General features: G+C 39.9%; 1 protein-coding gene across 5 annotated transcripts in view; it reads left to right on the top strand.

Moving 5' to 3' along the window:
• Nucleotides 1–19361, top strand: part of LOC121293743 (septin-9-like) — a 258284-nt gene that overhangs the window by 209198 nt on the left and 29725 nt on the right. For all 5 annotated transcript variants that reach the window (XM_041216999.1, XM_041217002.1, XM_041217001.1 and 2 more), the window contains 4 exons: nucleotides 41–166; nucleotides 2465–2546; nucleotides 3464–3601; nucleotides 14264–14381. In XM_041216999.1, coding sequence (XP_041072933.1) covers nucleotides 41–166; nucleotides 2465–2546; nucleotides 3464–3601; nucleotides 14264–14381 — 464 coding nt within the window. The remainder of the gene's footprint in view (nucleotides 1–40; nucleotides 167–2464; nucleotides 2547–3463; nucleotides 3602–14263; nucleotides 14382–19361) is intronic.

A 19361-nucleotide genomic window follows, 5' to 3' on the forward strand; every position in this document is an offset into this window, starting at 1 on the left:
AAATGTGGTTTGTAAAATAAAGTATTTTTTTCACCTACAGGTCAAAGTGGTTTGGGGAAATCCACGCTAATAAACACCCTGTTCAAATCCAAAGTTAGCCGTAAATCTGTTGAAGGAACTGAGGAACGAATCCCCCAAACAGTTGAAATGAAATCAATCAGCCATGGTGAGTCCATCAGTGGGACTGATTTGTACATTTAGTTATCCAATGACGCTATTGCAATTCTTTGTCTAATGAAGGTTTTTGATGACTGACAGTACTCTGGCAGTTTGTGCTGTCTCTTTTGGCAATTGTTCATAATAAGATCAGAAGGGTTTGGGAAAGAAATGTATTTCCCAGGATTGGGAGAGTGACTGTTGCATACCAAGACTCCACACTACTGTTTAAACTAGAGAACTTGTGTAAAAGAGTTTTAGAAAAACAAATATGAATAATGACACCACTTAGATTCTTGGCACTGGGAATTTACACTGGTCACCCCCACCCAATCCATTCAAACACACATATGTCTTAAAATGCATAAATATATAAACCCATAAAATTTCTGCATGCTGCGATAATAACAAAGCAAATCACATCACTGGATACCAATATAAAATTGATCCTTTGGTTCTATGTAGTATTTCTACTTCATGGTGAGTTTCACCAAGGTCCCCATATTTGATTTGTGACCGCTGTATTAATCTGCCCCACTTTGCAACAGGGGTACATCTGAAGTGCCTAATGCATGGGAAATTGAAAAGTGAAAAGTGCATTAACTGGTTATTAGTTCAAATTTTCCAATCAAAACGTAGTTTGAGCTACCAAGACAATTTGTAGTACAATAAATAAAAAGGAGCAAAAATTTCCCAAATAGAGACACAAAGCTGCCTGTCTTGTGTTTATAATCACTTCTGAGACATCTCCATGCACATGCTGGCGCACTTCATTGGCACGTAAACATCCTTGATCTTGGCTCCCAGCCCACAATGAGTTTTCCCCGCTTTGACTATACTGCTCCACTGCAATGTGTGTTGCAAACCACTTGAAAAGTTCAATGCTGTGAACCCAACAGCTGTTAGGGAGAGGGGAGAGCTACTTTTAGTGAGAGAGATTGAGCCCGCATCCAATGCACAACCAATCAACAACACCAACCTGCATTTATATAGCCCTGTTAACATGGTAAAATATCCCAAAATGCTTCAAAGGTGCATTATTTCATACATTTTTGACACCAAACCACATCGATATTAGAGTAGATGACAAAGTTTGGCCAAAGAGGTAGATTTTAACGAGTAACACTATAGATGGCGAGGCAGAGAGGTTTAAGGAGGGAATTCCGGAACTTAGGGCTTAGGCAACTGCAATTCTAATTGAGAATGCTCAAAGTCAGAATTGAAGGAATGCAGAAATCTTGGAGGATTGCTTCCTTCTCTTTCTTGACACCAAAGGTAATGGGACAAGAGCATAAGGGTAGCCAATGCAGGTGATTCTCTGGCTACTACTGGATAGGTAAGAATGGAGTGAGGAAATTGTAATCTCGCCCAGCTGGACGAGGGAGAGACATGGGAAAAGGATGGTGTGATGAACCATATCAAACATGCAGACAGGTTAAGAGGGCAAGGAGGAACAGTTTACCATGGTCACAGTCACGTGGGATATGGCTTATAACTTAGAGCAATTTCAATATTGTGGTGGAATGGAAACCTGATTGGAGGAATTCATCCTTGTAGTTAGAAGCTGTGCCTGTGTGTCAGTTCTTAACCCTTCTTCCCATTAGAATGCAGTCAAACCTAGCCCAGACTCCAGTACCACCATCTTCAGTTATTCCATGTAAAGTGGCCTAGTTGTTTGACAATAACTTATTTGAAGCTTCAAGTTAATGCTGCCATGTGACTGGATGGTCTGAAAGAATTGTGGGCTTATTTAGTCATTAGAAATGATCGGGGAGGGCGTGCTGCAGTTTGTTCCAATGTGATACAGTTGTCTAAGAATTTGAGGGGTGAGCACTTTCTTTATTGAAGACAGACAGTCATTCAAAGCTGAAAGTGCAGTAAAGCCCTAAATGACTAAAAAACTGAAAATGTCATTTTATTTTCAGTTTGTTGTCCATTGACGGTGATCGAGTTCATCATAACTCGAGACAAAATCAGCAAAATTCCTTGGGATTACGAACTTGTAATGCCTGAGCACCTGGGGTGCATTGTGGTAATTTGGTAATTGTTTGAATTGGATCTTTTGAAGTGGGGTTGCCTTTAAACTTTTTGCATCTGTTTTACGATTGCTGTTTGCACTCATCGTTTTCCTGCTGACTCAGTTTGTGGCACAACAACTGACTTGATATTTGTTCAGGAATCTGTTGTGCATTTTGAGGTATGGCTGAAGAAAATATATGGCAGAAGCTGCTGATGGTTCTGTTATTTCTGTATACAATCTTCAGTTGATTGACTTGATTAATCCAATACTTTTCTTAATTTATTGCAGATATTGAGGAAAAGGGGGTCCGCATGAAACTAACAGTAATTGATACTCCAGGATTTGGCGATCAGATAAACAATGAAAACTGGTGAGTACCAGTCCCCAGCACATTAAAATGAGCCATCACATATCAGCCAAATCAGCAATGACCATAACCCCATTTACACTAACACCAATTTCAGAGTTGTCTGTTATCGCATCTTAAGTGCATGCTTTACTTCAGGAAGATCTAATTTTGTTTGCTCACTAGCTTGTACTACTTCAAAGTACACTGAGCACAGAGTGATAATAAGTAACACCTGATTGAAGTGCACTGAATGTAGTATAAGACCATTATTCAGGCAAAATTCATTTCAATACCATATTTTCAGATGAGAATTCTTCATCCAAACTAGGCTCTCGGAATGAGCAAAGTCCGTTAGGCCCATATGCATTTGCCCTTTTTCTTTGCCTGATATGTTGCACCACCTTTCACTGCTTTATTTCAACAAATTCCCATCAATGTTACTTGCTACTTCCATTAAGATATATTTGCAACATCTAAACAAGAAACTTTAATGTGGAGCAAGCTCCTTGTAAACTTCCAACTGGCTTTAAAGCACAAAGCCGAATAGCTGGTTGAAACTTTATAACCTGCCATTTTGATGAGCTAATATTTTGAACTAATGTTGGCCTGCCTTTATACCTCCAAATGTCAAGATTTTGATTTGGATTTCAATTTTCCACCTGAAAGGTGGCTTGGCCATCATATAAAGAAATGAAAATCTAAAAATGTTCACAGTTGACAACTTGACATTCATCCTTATGGGAAAAATAAAATTACAGCTGTAAAGTAACCACATCAAAGAACATGACCCTTTTGGGAAGTTCAAGGCAAATCTGAACTTTGTTTTTAATTTAGCATTCTAAATCATCAAGTTTAATAGTTGCTTTGATAACTCTGCTGTAGTTATATTTCTGCTTGGTCAGTTTAATTACATTTTCTATTTCCAATTTTCCATTTAGCTGGCAGCCAATCACAGAGTTTATTAATGATCAGTATGAAACGTATCTGAAAGAAGAACTTACTGTCAATAGGAAGAAGCGGATCCAGGACACCAGAGTGCATTGTTGTATATACTTCATAGCTCCGACTGGACACTCGTACGTACATCTTGGCTCCCAGTTCATTTTATTGATTACTGATCGAAAAAAAACTGTTGGCCCTGGCAAATTTATGATAGCTGCTGAAGTAAACTGCTTGCCCATGTTCTGCTTGGATGCTGATGAACAGCTTATAGATAGTGGACATGTTAGTGATTGTCACAGAATTGAGATGCATCAGTAACTCCAACAGTTGAAAGGTGTAGTCCCAATCGGCAAATTAGCAGCTTCCGCCTTGGGGTTCATTACTCAAGCTCTTGTGGATGCATTTCAGAAGATCTAAGCGAGTCCACTCGATGCTACACTGTGCAGCAAAAATACTTTTTAAATTTCTTTGCAAGAAGTGGAGTCTGATTTTTAACTAGCAGGGTACAGTCCATGATTAGCAAGCAAGCTGTATAGGTTAGCAGTGAAGGAGCAGTTCCTGGTTCCTCTTCGTGTTATGAAGCTCAATATATTTTTTTTGACCTGTAATTCCAATGAGTCAACGCTCCCTTTAAAAGACAAAGTTCTCACTCTGTCTCCCTCTCCAGACCATGTGATTGTTTTGTTATCTGGTTTAACAGTCCCTCTCCCTGCTTTCTATATCGGAGATTGTCCACTGGGCTGACAATTAAACAGGTTACCATTCCACTAAGCAATGACCAGAAAATACTCCTTGCTGTTTCCAAATCAATGTAATTTTAACAATCTGCCACCTGTGGCTCAGTGGGTAACAAACTCGTCTCCAAGTTGGAAGATTTTGGGTTCAAGTCCTGCTCCAGAGACGTGAGTACAAAAATCTAGGCTGTGACTCCTGAGTGCTGAGGGAGTGTTGCACTTTGAGGTGCCAACTTTCCAATGAGATGCTAAACTAAGGTCCCTTCTACCCTGTCAGGTGGACAAAAACATCCATGGCACTATTTCAAAAAAATGTAGGGGTCCCCCTCCCCAGTCTCTTGGCTGGCATTTACCCCCCCTGTCAATATATCATTTAAAACACATCATCTGGTCATTATCACATGACCATTAGTGGGAACTTCCTATGTTGAAGTTGTCTGCCATGTTTCCTACAACAGTGACTATCTTTCAAAGACACTTCATTGGCTGTAAAGCGCTTTGAAATATTTTGAGGTTGTGAAAGATGCTCAATTCAATCCGACTTATTAGGCATTGAAGTTCCCTTGGAAGTGGTATGTGTTCCCATTTATAAACTCAATCCCATCCACATCCCTAACAATTGACTCTGTGGAGATTTTAATCAGTTTTGAGTTAAATTTGACAAAGCAAAAAACAAAGCATCACAATGCATTAATGTTCTCATACCTAAAATGCACCAAGAGAATACTGTAGATAAGTGGGCCAGATGGACTGATGATCATCTGCCTGAAATCGTTGCTGAGTTACTACACCTGTGTGTTGCTCCAGTGAGCTTTTCAATGTGATAGTTATGGTTTGCAGTTTAAAATCAGCTTGGAGCAGACGGTTTAAATATGCCATTTAAATAGGCATCAGTAAATCCTGTTCTGTTATCCACTATTATAAATGCTGTTATGTTAGATTGGGGGGGGGGGGGGGTGCGGGGCGGCGGGGAGGGGGGGCAAGATTTTAAGGAACACAGGATGCAGACATGGCAATATATTCAACAGATGAAACGGACTTGAAAGCCAGTTGGATAATATCTAGTAATAAATGGAATAAGTGTATAAAAAATCTAGGTTGACACTCCAGTGAAGTACTGAGGGAACGCTGCACTCTTGGAGGTTTTGTCTTTTTGGGGAGATGTTCAACTGAGGCCATGCCTGCCCTAAGAGGTGGATGTAAAAGATCCCATTGGACTACTTTGAAAAAGAGCAGGGAGTTATGTCTGGTGTCCTGGACAACAATGTATCCCTCAGTTAACCTCATGAGAACAGAATATCTGGTCTTTATCACATTGCTCTTTGTGGGAGTTTGCTGTGCACAAGTTTGCTGCCGCGATTCCTACATTACAGCAGTGACTACACTTCAAAATGATTTCAGTGGCTGTAAAATTCTTTGGCATGTCCTGGAGTTATGAAAGGCTCTATAAAAATGAGTCTTTTCTTCCAGATACAAAGGCATAAAACATTAGCCAGTGATTTTGCATGGAGCGTTACCAGATTGACAACGTTGAAAACAAAAGTTATCGTTAATCCCTATCTCACTGCTTGTCCAACATGCAATACTGGATGAGCAGAAATTTCCTCCAGTTAAATACTGGGAGAACTGAACCCATTGCCATTGGTCCCTGCCACAAACTCCAATCTCTGATGCTGAACCAAACTGTTTGCAACCTTGGTGTCACACTTGGCCCCAAGATGAGCGTCTGACCACATATTTGCGATGTCAATAAGACTATTTTCATCTTCGTAACATTGCCTGACTCTGCCTCAGCTAATCTGCTGAAACCCTCATTTGTAGTTTTGTTACTTTTAAACTTGGCTTTTCTAATGCACTCCTGGCTGGTCTGCCCATATCCTAACCTCTAAGCTTGAGGAAATCCAAAACTGTGCTAACCTGTGCGCTAAACACACCAAGTCTCATCCACCCATCACCCCTGTACTTGTACTGTATTGGCTCCTGATTAAGAGGCAAGATCGAAAAATTTTCATTCTTGTTTTCGAATCCCTCCTCGGACTCATCTCTTACAATCTCTGAAAGCTCATCCTGCCCTTAGAATTCTCGGTACTCCCCCAATTTTAACCTCTTGAGCATCCCAATTTTAATTGATCCACCATTGGTAGCCCTGCCTTCACTTGCCAAGGCCCTAAACTCTGGAATTCCTTCCCTAAATCTTGCCATCTTTCCATCTCTTTTGTCCTTTAAGATGCTCCTTAACATTTAACTCTTTGGCCAAGCTATTGGTCATTTGCCCTAATATCTCCTCCTGCGGTTGGGTGTCAAATTTTGTTTGTCAGCATTCCTGCGAGGCACCTTGAAGTGTGTTAAACTATAATGAAGGTGCTTTTGAAATGCAAGTTGTGGTTGTTGTTGAACAACATGCTGGAAATCTGAAGCACTGGAAGCATTCAGTAGCTCAGTCAGTGTTTGCGGCTTAACAGTTCATATATGGAGCCTTTATCGAAACTCAAGTTCTGATGAAGAGTCCAGACCCGAACTGTTAATCTGTCTGTCTGTCCCTCCCTCCCACAAATGCTGACTGCCAATATTCAGTAACTCAGTGTTTTCTGCTTTTGTTTGTTTGTATTGTTACAAGTTTGGGCAAAGCTTCTGAGACAATTCTAGATGTAAAATGAATGAGGAGCTGTTCGTACAAGCTACTGTAATATATTGAGAAAATGCAAAGCATGCAAGAAAACTTGCCTAACAAAGGCAGAAGACAAAAAGTGCATGAAACAATATGGGATAATACTGAAGGTCAAATGGAAATGAAGTACTGACCCAGGTCTTCCTATCAGGATTGGAAACCCTGGGCGGGATTTTCCAGCCCCGATAGCTGCCAGGATTGTCCAGTCCCTTCGAAAGTCAATGGACTTCGGCTGGGCAGTTGCTTCCCCTGCAGTGGGTCCCGCATGGCAGGGCCGAAAACTCCTGGCCCCTCTTCCTGTTTCTGACCCTGATCAGACAAAAAAAAATGCACACTTGCTTTCCTCCGATTTTTGAACTACCTTCCAATTGGAAGATTCTTCATGTCCGACTCAGTGCAGGAAACCTCGGAGGGGGCATCACAAAGAATCCATGCAGAAGCCATGCCCCCTTTTATTGCAGGAACTACCGTATTCCAGTAAGTAAAGAGTTTAAATGTCACAGCCGCTTTGAAAACAGCGACGGAGAGAAGGTAAGTGGGCAAGGTGGGTTGGTAAGGGGGCCAGGGTGGCTAAGGGGGTAGAGGGAGCACATGGATAAGGAGGTGGGATGGGTGAGGGGATAGGGTGGGTAAGAGGGTAGGTTGGCAGGTAAGTGAGGTTGGTAGATTGGTAGGTGAATTGGGGAGTAGTCTGGTCTGGTTGGGAGGGAAGTCGGCAGGTGGGGTGGAGTCTGGTTGGGTTGGGAGGGAAGTCGGCAGGTGGGGTGGAGTCTGGTTGGGTTGGGGGTGGTCAGGTCGAGGCGGGGAATCCGTGTGAGTGACTGGGGAGTCAGTTGTGTAGTAATTCAGGAGTTAGACTAGCGGCTGCATTTTACGTGCCCCTGTTGGACATGTTTTGGTAGGATGGGTGCCCACCCTACTGCCACCCCACCCACCCTCAAGCTCAGCCCCATATGCGGGGGATGGGTGGGTGTTGAAATTGACAGGCAGCCCACCATATTTAAATACGTTATCAAGGGTCAATTAGGCTTATCAAGCCAGCTGATCCTGATAATACACTACCTATCTACCCATGCCATAAAGTTCACTAACAGCAAACCACCCCCCCCCCACCCCCTAAAAAAAACCACAATATTCAACCCCAGGTTCTTTCCCTTTTTAACAGCCCCTGGCTAACTATCCAGGTAAGTACGTTGGAACTGTCCGGTGACTCCAACTCCAACTCAGAGTTGGAGACTTTTTCAGAAGTTCCAGGGGAATTGCCCATCAGAAATTCAGACTTCCTGGACAATTCCACACAGTCCTTGCATTGAGACTTGTGAATCTTCTGGGGTACGTCAGTTGTCCGTCTATTCAGAGACTGAAGATCTGGGCCACTGTGTTGCAATGTATGTTTTATTATGGCTTAAGGTAGCATTAAGAAGGCTCTGAAATCTTCAGAAGAGGAGTAGGACTTGTAAACTTGTTTAAGCTGACAAGACAAAGTGAACAGTGGTTTATCATCCTAATATATATTTGTAGTGTGGTTTGTGCGTAGTTGTAAAAATGGCTGTCATTTTATAATTCAGTATTGTAGCTTAAAATAGAAATGAATCTGTTGAGCATCGCATCATAAGCAATTGCTATAAAATAGATGTTTTGTAAGTTTTAATAAGCTAATTGTTTAATGAGGCACTAACTTCAAAATACATTTCTGGCATTTCTTTCCCTACTTTACACTTTTGGTGGCACTGATTCATTTCAGTGCAGTTAACACCGTAATGCATATTTAACAAAGTTCTATATACATTTGCTTTTTCTGGACTACAGACTAAACTCAACTACAGGATTTATTTCCTGCAATCTTGCTGGTCATTTTCTGCCAGCACGTGTTGAAAAAACATGGGCTATATGCACATAGCCTAGGCAAGATTCCACACCACCAGAACAGAATCATAAATGACCTCTGGGTTAGAAATTTAGAAAATGTTTGGCTGGTTGCACTGTAAGAACAAGATTTCCCTGATGTATTGGGTGTCTTGTAGAATAATAAACAGGGGGCAGAGCAACAAACCTGTGTTTGTGAGTAATAGCACTTGCTCATGGCCATGTTAGCCAAGTATGAGGGGAAATATCAATTAGATGTTGATAACAGGATGTGAACTCTTAAGTCCACCATACTGCCTGGACACCCAATGGATATTCTGCATTTTCACCAGCAATTCCTGTCTTGCCCTGAAAAATAAACGGAGTTGGATTTTGTCAGTACAGGTTGTTTTTGGACTTTTCCTCCAAGATGTTGTGTATAGAAGAAAATCTCATCAATCAGTTGAGTATGTAACAGCAAAAAAAGATAAAATGAGGCAAAGGCACAGGTTGATGTATGTGGTATTGGGCTATAAAACCATCGGGGACAGGAAGTGGAGACCAGAATATTTTAGATTGTCCAGCTTGAGAAAAGGCTCGTGGGTTAGTACAAGAATACAAAGCTGAACATATAGAAAAACCACATTGTAGGGCTTGAGCTTAAAAAAGACATTGTGTGACACATTTTTAAAAATGGATAACTTACCATGAAAGTATGAAGCTCGCAAGGAGCTATCACCAATTAATTGCACCTGGGGTTGCAATCTCTCTCTCACATCAAATAAATATTGTATGGCATCTACAAATAATTGTCATTTGTAACCCTGCCCAATTTGCCCCTAATTCTAGCTTTTTATCATTACTATTATTCAAACCTGTATTGGGCAGCCTCTGTATTGTTAATTATAGGTTTTTGAGCCTTCTCCACTGAACCTTGATGTTAACAAATTGCACCACATAGTCATGTCATGTCGTTGTTCTAAGTGCCTTTTTAACTAATGCTTTAAGAGCCCACACTGAGCAACATTTTCCCCCTTCATACCTTGCCCACCCATAATTTTCTGCCTGTTCACTTCAATGGATGAAATACCATTGGAGAGTAAGTAGACACAGAAACCTGTCTCTCTGCCCCAATGAAAGGAATTGCAGGAAATGCACACGAGACCAGTCCACATCCAAAAGAGAGAAACAGGTTCATGACTCACGAGCAATCATATTTCCAAACTGGGTTGTATTTCAGATTCCAGCATCTGTGTTCTTATTTTCTACCTATGATTTAATACTATGTTTTAATATTTGGTGATATCATGTTAACTTGGTCATAGTGTTATTGTTTGAGGGCCAGGATGCATTCGTCAAGCATTAGAAACAGATATCAGTGTTTGTTAATACACTATTGAGGAGGTTCCTGTTAATATTTTATCTATCTTAGATATTTTATATCACTTTGTCTGACTTTCTGGGAGCCAAACACTCCAATAAATCACATCATAAAATTGCTTATCTGCAACTTTATATATTTACAATAAATTTTAACTTAGTAATGCTTGCAGAATGGGAACAGTGGATTATACATTGAACCAGATGGCATTTTGAGCATTTTTTATATCTATCAAATGGTTATTTTGGATAGAATATTGTGGAGATGAACAAGTTCTCTAATTGAGAAAATGTTCTCAATTAGATGCAATAAAATACAAATATGAAAATCCATTAATGACAGATGGCCGACAGGGAAGGATATAGTGAGAAATGATGTGGAAGGCCTTTTGTAGCTAATTTCAGTCGTCAGGAAGTATATAAAGTGACTACAACTAATGGAAACTTTTAGTCTCCTCAATTTGATGAACAGAAAGCACTTATTTTCTTCTCCCAAAATGGAATGGCCTTTACTAGCTGTCTTATTTCAAACATTCAGTGACTGTTATCCTGGTCAGCCTAAATGTCCTGTGACAAAACCTTTAGAATTGGAGAATGAGGATGCCATACAGTATTCTCACTTCAAGGTCCTATTTACTGACTTCCAACATTTTATGTCAGTGTTTCTTTTTCAAAAAAAGACTTTCAGAAGTATAAGTTCTTTTTCTATTCATAATATTGAACTAAATGAAATATTTAAAGGCCAATGCACCACATTTCACAAACAGAATAATTTGGCAAGCTCACAGAAATGGAATGAAACTACTGAAACTATTAAATGCATGATCAAAATTGAAGAAGTCACAAAATCACAATATAATTGTGGATGAGGAATCCCAATTAGCATATAATCTAATTAAATGACGCTAGGGTTTTCATCCCGTTACTTTATTCTGGAGTCAGCACCCTTTTTGCTCACTCTTTATGTGAAGAAAGACTCCTTGATTTCATTTCTTAGCTTGTTTTTCACTGAGCTCCTTTGCCCCACTCCCAATATTTCATTTAAATTTCCAGTTTAACTTTTTCTATACTATTTACTGTCATATCTCCATAAAATAGCTTCCTAGGTTCTACCTTTCAAGACCATAAAGCCCATGTATTTCCTCATAACCCAAGTCTCCTAAGACTCTGGATCAAATTTCTGGTTGTTATTTGCATTCCTCCAACAGTTAAATGATCCCTTTGTGTTTTGATCACGAAAAATGGACATATAACTGAAGGTGTGCCCCAGTCATTTTAATAAACCATCTCATCATGGCTTTCTCCAAATTTGTGTTTTACTGCTTTTATTATACTGTTCAACATTTCAGTTAGTTTTTTTGAGTGTGACTCTGTTGTTAGGGAATGTTGAGTGTTGAGGCCTTAAACTGCTCAGCCTTTTTCAATTTGTCTTTGGCGATTTCCACAAACCTTTGTGGAGTAAGTTTTTCTGTTTTCTTTCCTTTGCACAAAATTTAACATTGTCGTGCAATGCCATGTTGAAATTAAAAGGCAAGGAATGTAAGGAGGTGGGTGGGTATGCTTATGGAATATTATCAAGTAGAGTCTTTTTCATAAAGAATAAAACCACCAAGATCTATTTTTGATCCTGTGGATTATCTACTTGTAAAGGGAGCTTCAAAACTAGATTAAGCATTGCAGCTGAATCCAATCAGAGATGTGATCAAAAATTCCAGATGCATCTGAAGAGAACTGTAGAAGAAGTAATTGTTTTTAATAAACACTTTTTTTGACTGGGAGACAAAATTGGACAGCTGTCTATTGACCCTTGTTCAACTCAAAGGATACATCAGGGTAGGAAAGCCAAGGAGGTAAGACTTCTTTCAAATAGAATATGATTCATTAAGTCAGCTTTTCAAGTCCCTGAGGGTAGTGTAGTATTTATGATTCCATGTGTAGCCTAGATACAGTTTACATATTGTGTCACACTGCTGTACTCAGAGGTTAATATAAGGCATTTACTTTTCCTCTTTAATTGGTTAGCTCTCAGCTTTGTTCCAACTGTCGGAAGTCTATTGTTTGAGTTGTTCAGTAACTCTTTCCCTTTGGGCTGTACCTATTACGTACAGGAAGTTCAGAGGCAGTGGGCTGGACGGTAAATCCTTTCTAACTGCTACCTTGAGATTTCTTTGGGGGAGGGGAAAAAAAAAAGAGTTGTATGCAGTTCCTGCAGTGGTATGCTAGCAATGCCAGAAACATTTTTTCAAAACATTCTTAAATCCTGCAACATCAAGATAATTAATCTTAACAAGTGTGCAGCCATTGGTTGACGACTACATGCAATTATTGTAACAATATTTCAATACTTAATTTTGTTTTGATTTTTAATTCCTTGCACTGTTCCCTTCAAACAAATTGAAGTGATTCATTTGTTTCTCGACATTTGTTGGGAGAGAGGAGAGTGTTTATTCAGTCTGAAGTGCTGCCCCATCCCACCCTCAGCTGCTGCTGTTCAAAAGCACTTTTAAAAGTAGTTTAGTTTTAACATGTTTCCTACCTTGGGATCAATTCTGTTTTTAATCAAAAGCAATTGCACAGATACTTGCCTCATTAAATTTTCAGGCAAAGTTGATCTGATTGGTGATGTATTCTGCAGATATGTATTTGGCTAAGTCAGTATACAATAGGTAGAATCCTTTGCAATGGTAGTTTTACAACTGGATTGCCATCAGCATATTTTAGCTACTGTCTCCCAGGATGTGGCAGCCATGTAACGTGTCCTATCTGGTATTATTCAAATATGTTTCCAGTATCTGGTCAAGTGGTCCTCGAGTTTCTTGATAAACCTCATCCAGGCAATAAGTCAGAAAGTCATACAAATGCAGACTGATTTTATCTGTGATAACCTTGTGCATGTCTGGCACATTGGCAAAAATTTATTGCAGAGGACAAGACGACCTGTTCTGCATGGCAGTGGATGGTTTTTAAGGCTGGCCAATACTTGTCCAAATTGAAGACATAGCATGGTAGGCCTTCATGCTGAGAGACTAGCAAAATGGGAATATCTTGCCCTTGGGCACTTCTATTTATCCTCTGCCCCAGTTATTAGAAGAAATTATCCATTTTTGAGAGCAGAATGGTAGTAACCATTTCACTCATTGGAAGGGACATGCTACCTTAACTTACTTTCAGTAAAATTTGCACACACATGCCTCTTTTTATTTAATGGATGTGGTAAAAAACCATCTGTGTCAATACGTTCAAATCCTAACTAGTTGCCTCAACTTTGAGGGATTTTCTTTCATTGGACTCTTGGGGGTTTGTCTCATCAGGATTTGGCTCCTTTTTGATGTGTGCAACATGGAATTTAGCCATCAGAGTGACTAAATTTCAGATTTAAAGCCCCTTTTAATTGCATGATCATCAGAGCTAAACTGTATTCAGGCAACAATTAAGCCATTTTCTGATGGAGGTGCAAAACAGCCAAATGAAAAATGGCTGCTGTAACATTTTGGGAATTAAAAGCAAGAGGATTTGACTCATGTATATGCACTTTAACATTTTTCCTGGTTCTTTTCTGGTTAATCCAAGTTTGCTGGATTGACTGTGGTAAGAGGAAACCAGCAGTCATTGCAGATGAGTTAACCAGTGGTAAAGGAAATTTAGATTCCCAGTTGCACTTTTAAAATATTCTGCCAGTATTATGGTAATGTCTGTTAAGTCTTTTGAATGCGAACAATTACGGCATCCAAATGAAATTTTCAAACACCTGTCTAAATGAACTAGAATTGTAGTTTTGAAGCTGCATTCCATCTCACAATAAGTTTTTATTTAAAAAAAAATAATCCCCCACTCAAGGTATTTATCAAAGCTGGTGCGACCAGATACTAAGAAATTGGCACCCATCTGGTATGGGAGTTACCTTTGGTGTAGAAATCAATGTCTTAAAGATGCACAGTTAATACTTTATATTCCAAAAGTCTCTCATTTCCAAAGTTTGGAGGAGCTCCCATAATTGAAGTTCCAAATGAAAACTTGGAACCTGAACTGAAAAGGTTTAGTGAGAACATAGAAAATGTGCACATTAGTCACTGACACAATATAAGGCACTTTCTTGGCTTTAAGTGCATTTTGAAAATGCCTGTGTTTGAAGCTTTATTAATGTATCTTCTTCTCCCCCCCCAAACAAGACTTCGACCATTAGATATAGAATTTATGAGACGTCTGAGCAAAGTGGTAAACATTGTCCCTGTCATCGCAAAAGCGGACACGCTCACACTGGAAGAGAGGGACTTCTTTAAGGAAAAGGTAAGTCCAATCTTTTTAAACTATCTACTTGCCATTCATATGGCACTCTGCCATTTTCATTTTCTTCCCATTTCCTGCCGAGGTGATATCTGTTGCCTGAAGGAAGAGTGTTAAAAACCAAACAATCTGCTTTGTTTTTTTTGGAATAGTGTCTGAAGGCAGGGAAATTAAATGGAATCTTGGGACTTTTTTTGGCAGTTGCAAAATTGTTATTTTGAGTGGCCTCCGCTTTATCCAGCTGTAGAGTACAAGCTGTGCTTATACACTGACACGTGTGAACCTAAATGGAGAAAGTGAGCTGTGTTTAACCAGGTGGAACACGTTACATACAGTAATGTTTGCCTTTATGTGCTACACTCAAAATCTGAATGATTTTCCTTTTGTTTTCAACTCTGCAGTAGACTCTAAAGTTGTTCAAAATGAGAAAAGTTTCTTTTTTATTCCTTCATGGAATGTGGGTATCACTGGCAAGGCCAACATTTATTGCCCATGAGATGGTAATGGTGAGCTGCCTTGTTAAACTTCTGTAGTCCATATGGTGATGAAGGATTGGTAATATATTTCCAAGTCAGGGTGGTGTATGGTTTGGAGGGGAATTTGCAGGTGTTGGTGTTCCCATGCCTGTGTTGCCCTTGTCCTTCTGGGTGGCAGAGGTAATGAGTTTGGAATGGATTGTGGAAGGAATCTTAGTGAGTTGCTGCATTACATCTTGTATATGGTGTACACAGTAGGCAATGGTGTGCCAGTGGTGGAAGGATTGAATGTTTAAGGTGCTGGATAGGGTGCTTTGTCCTGTATGGTGTCGAGCTTTTTGACTGCTTTTGGAGCAGCGCTCAGCTAGGTAACTGGAGAGTATTCCATCACATTGCTGACTTTTGTAGATGATGATAGGCTTACGGGAATCAGGAGGTGGGCCATTCACTGCAAAATCCTCAACCTCTGACCTTTTTCTTTCTTTCTTCTTTCATGGGATGTGGTGTTGCTCATTCCTAATTGCCCTTGAACTGAGTGGCTTGCTCAGCCATTTCAGAGAGTCAGCCACATTGTTGTGGGTCAGGCCAGTTAAGGACAGCAGATTTCCTTACCCAAAGGACATTAGTGAACCAGGTGGGTTTTTATAACAATTGATTCTGGTTTCATTTTCACCATTATTGAGACTAGCTTTTCAATTCCAGATCTATTTATTTACTGAATATAAATTCCACCAGGTGGGATTCGAACTTGTGTCCCCCAGTGCAGCAGCCTGGGTCTCTGGATTACTCATCAAGTGACTTTACCACTGCCTCATCATCTCCCCCCAGACCTGCTTTTGTAGCTACAGTATTTATGTGGCTGGTCTAATTAAATTTCTAGTCAATAATCGGAATTTTGGAATGGTAATGCCATTGAATATCTGGTTAGAACTCTTCTTGGAGGTGGCCATTGTCTGGCATAAATCTTGCCTCTTTGTAGCCCAAGTCTAAAGGTAGCTGCATGAGGGCATGGGCTGCTTCGTTATCTGGGAAAATGTGCTTAGCAACAGCCCCTTGTGCTAAACTCTCCAAAATGCTGTTGGTAGCACAAGTCTGTCTCTCACTCTCTTGTAGAAATTCAAAGCCGTTTACTGCAGCACCAAATTTCTTATTCCTTTTCTTTTAAGAAAAAATGTTGAAAACCAGGTACAAATAATAAAGCAAGTCTAGTTCTAGGTACAATTATTTCTTCCAATACTGGCCTGCTTTGATAGCTCTATAGGATCTTTTGGCATTGCTGCTGAAGGTGGAGTATAAAGAGGTTGTCGAAGGCTACAAGGATGACTGGTAAGAAAACTGGAATACTTGCACTGATGCAGTGAGGAGCGTTTTAAGGCTGAAATTGAGCATTTTTGGATTTGAATAGGAGATTACTCTCAATCTGGTTATGTCGTAAGGCACTAGGAAGTGCTGGAACATGTAGCTGATTTTTTAAAAAAGTAAGTGAGCAAGTGTCCCATTCGTTTACTTTCAGGATGACAGAACTCCTCCATATTAGCTCTGCCAAAGTGTAAATAGTTGCAGATTATGAAAAAATTAGATTCACAAAAGATATTTGCAATAGGACTGTACAGATAATAATCAGCTGCATTCTTGCAATGTGGCGGAACTTCCAAAGTCAAAATTGTGAAACCAGATCCTTTAGTTTGTATGTGACATGTGAGACCTGGCACTGTTAGTTGCACCCGGAGTTTAATTGCTAGTTTACTTTAGTAAAAGCGCTAGTTTACAGTAAGTGAGCTTACAGGAGCTCAGCTGCAAATTTCCTCAGGATGGTGGTCAGTTTTTATTTTTAATTGCCCAACTGCAGCACAAAATGTGAGCCAGAGCTAGATTCTTCAAATCAAATAACCAGTAAGCTTAAAATGAACCCTAAGAAGCCATTTAGTACATTTGGTTTTCTAAGGTTAGAAGTAGCCAAGTTTGGTAGAGCTGCTGTTGTCTCATTACACCAATTTTCATGATTGCTGACAATCACTTCAGTTTTTTTGTAAGCTCAGGTATTTTCTTTTGCTGTTTGAACAGAACTGCAAAGCCATATGTTACCCTGAGCGAAATTTGATTTGGGAAACGGGAGCCATTTTTTACGCCAGTGACAGTTGTGGAAACACATGGCGTGAACTGTTGACATATAGTCAATAACTTTGCTCCATAAGCGATTTAGAAACCAAATTGAGCTCTTTTTATTGTAACCCCTGTTTTTTTAACATTTCCAATAAGCTATAAATCCTGATGTGCAATGATCAACTGGAGCACAGTTGTTCAAACAGGAGCCTGATCCAGCCTGAGTGTGGGTTATCCAGCTCACTAAGCCCTAGTCCCCTTGCTGCATGGTTAACTGAAATGGCCGAGGGTAGAATTTGCAATTAGTGGGGACAAAGAGTGATATCCACTTAGGTGTGGAAGGCAAAGCTAGAATACTTATTACTTTGTATTGGTATTTACTCATTAAAGAAAAAGAAGCTGACAAAATATCAGTAGAGGTGGAGATGGTAGAGGCAGTGGATGGGTTGAAAATTGAGAGGCTGGAGGTACTGAAAAGGCCAACTATGTTTGGAGTGGATAACTCACTTGGTCCAGATGGCTTGCATGCCAGGTTGCTAAAGGAAGTGGGATGGAGGCAGCGAAAACACTTGCCAGGATCTCCTAATCACTCCTAGGTACAAGGAAGGTGTCAGAGAATTTGAGAGTGGCAAATATTTAAGCATATTCTTATTCAAGAACCCTTATTCAAGAAAGGATGTAGGATTGTCCTGCCATGGGCCTGTTAGTTTAACAACAGTGTTGGGTAAGGTTTCAGAAACGATAATCAGGGGAAAAATCAGCAGGCATATGGAGAGATTTGAGACTATTAAGGAGAGTCAGCATGGATTTGTGAAAGGTAGATTGTGCTTGACTAATATAATTGTGTTTTTTGGTTAAGTAACAGAAGTTTGATAAGGGGAGTGCAATGGATGTTGCCCATATGGATTTTAAGAAAGTATTTGATAGGGTACCACATAAAAGGCTGGTTAACAAAATTGAGGTTCATGGAATTATGAGGATCAGCATCAGCTTCAATTTTTAAAAATTGGCTTATGGACAGAAAACAATGAGTTGTGTTAAATGGTTATTTTGCAGACAGGAGGATGGTAGACATGGTGTCGAAGCATTTCATCTTGCACTCATTAGGGCAAATATAAATATTTCATGAATACACAAATCAACTGCAACAAGATGTAGGTAGGCTAACCGAATGGACAGACAAGTGGCAGATAGAATTTAATACAAAGAAATGCAAGATGATGCATTTCAGCAGAAAGTGTAGGGAGAAGCAACATAGACTTTATGGCATAGTTCTATAAAGTATGGAGGGACAAGAGGACCTAAGGATGCATATACATAGATCTTTGAAGGTGACAGGTAATATTGAGAGTATGGTTGGCAAAGCATATGGGATCTTGGGTTTCATAAATATGTTGACGACAAAAGCAGGGAAGTTATGCTGAACCTTTACAAAGCCCTGGTTGGGCCATAACTAGATTATTGTATCCAGTCCTGGTTGCCACACCTTTTAGGAAAGATGTGAAGGTCGTTGAGAAGCTGCTAAGGAGATTTACCAGAATGGCTCCAAGGATGGGGTATTTTAGCTACAAAATTAGATTAGAGAAGCTGGGATTGTTCTCCTTGGAGCAAAAGAGATTGAGTGTTTTGGTAGAGATGTGCAACGTTATTACAGGTTTGGATAGGTAGACAAGGAAGCATTGTCCCCACCAGCTGATGGACAAGGACTAGTGGATACATTTAAGGTTTTGGGCAAGTGATGCAGGGGGGATATGAGGAAGAGCATTTATATAAATTGGTAGAAAGACATGCTGTCAAAGCTTTTCACCTTACATTCGTCAGGAGAAATGCAAGAGTGCCAAATTCCAAAGCGAACAACAATTTATACTGCATGTGAAAATGGTGTTGATTGGTTGTCAAGTTCGCAATAGGCAGAGTACTGACCGTACCTAACCAGCCCATGCTTGGAACACTCAAATATAATGTCTGACTTTGGACATGATCCCACAGATTGACAGCACTTGCTGAACAATCTCGAGTGTGCTAAGAATTCCACTAACAACCAATTTGAAGTCATCAGTCGGGCTTGTTATGTAGTTCACTTCCACTTGCTAGAAGCTACATACATTCATATGCAGGGACCTTTCCTCTGCAGGCAAAAGGAACATGTCCAAGCATTGTGTCTTTTTTGAATTAAATAAAAGCATGGGGGACAATAGTTTCCTGCTGCATTCTCCATGGCAATGCCTCAAGCAAGTTGACTTTGCCTACCAGTCAGCATTCTTTTCCCATGCAGTATAAATTGTTGCTCCCTTTGAAATTTGGTATTCTAGCGTCTGTCCTGATGCGTGCAAGACAAAATGCTTTGATATCATGTCTCTTTTTCAGCGATAACAATTTTTGTACAGTGCATGGTAATGAGCTG

This window comes from Carcharodon carcharias, chromosome 22, assembly GCF_017639515.1.
Source record: "Carcharodon carcharias isolate sCarCar2 chromosome 22, sCarCar2.pri, whole genome shotgun sequence".
Classification (NCBI taxonomy): domain Eukaryota; kingdom Metazoa; phylum Chordata; class Chondrichthyes; order Lamniformes; family Lamnidae; genus Carcharodon; species Carcharodon carcharias.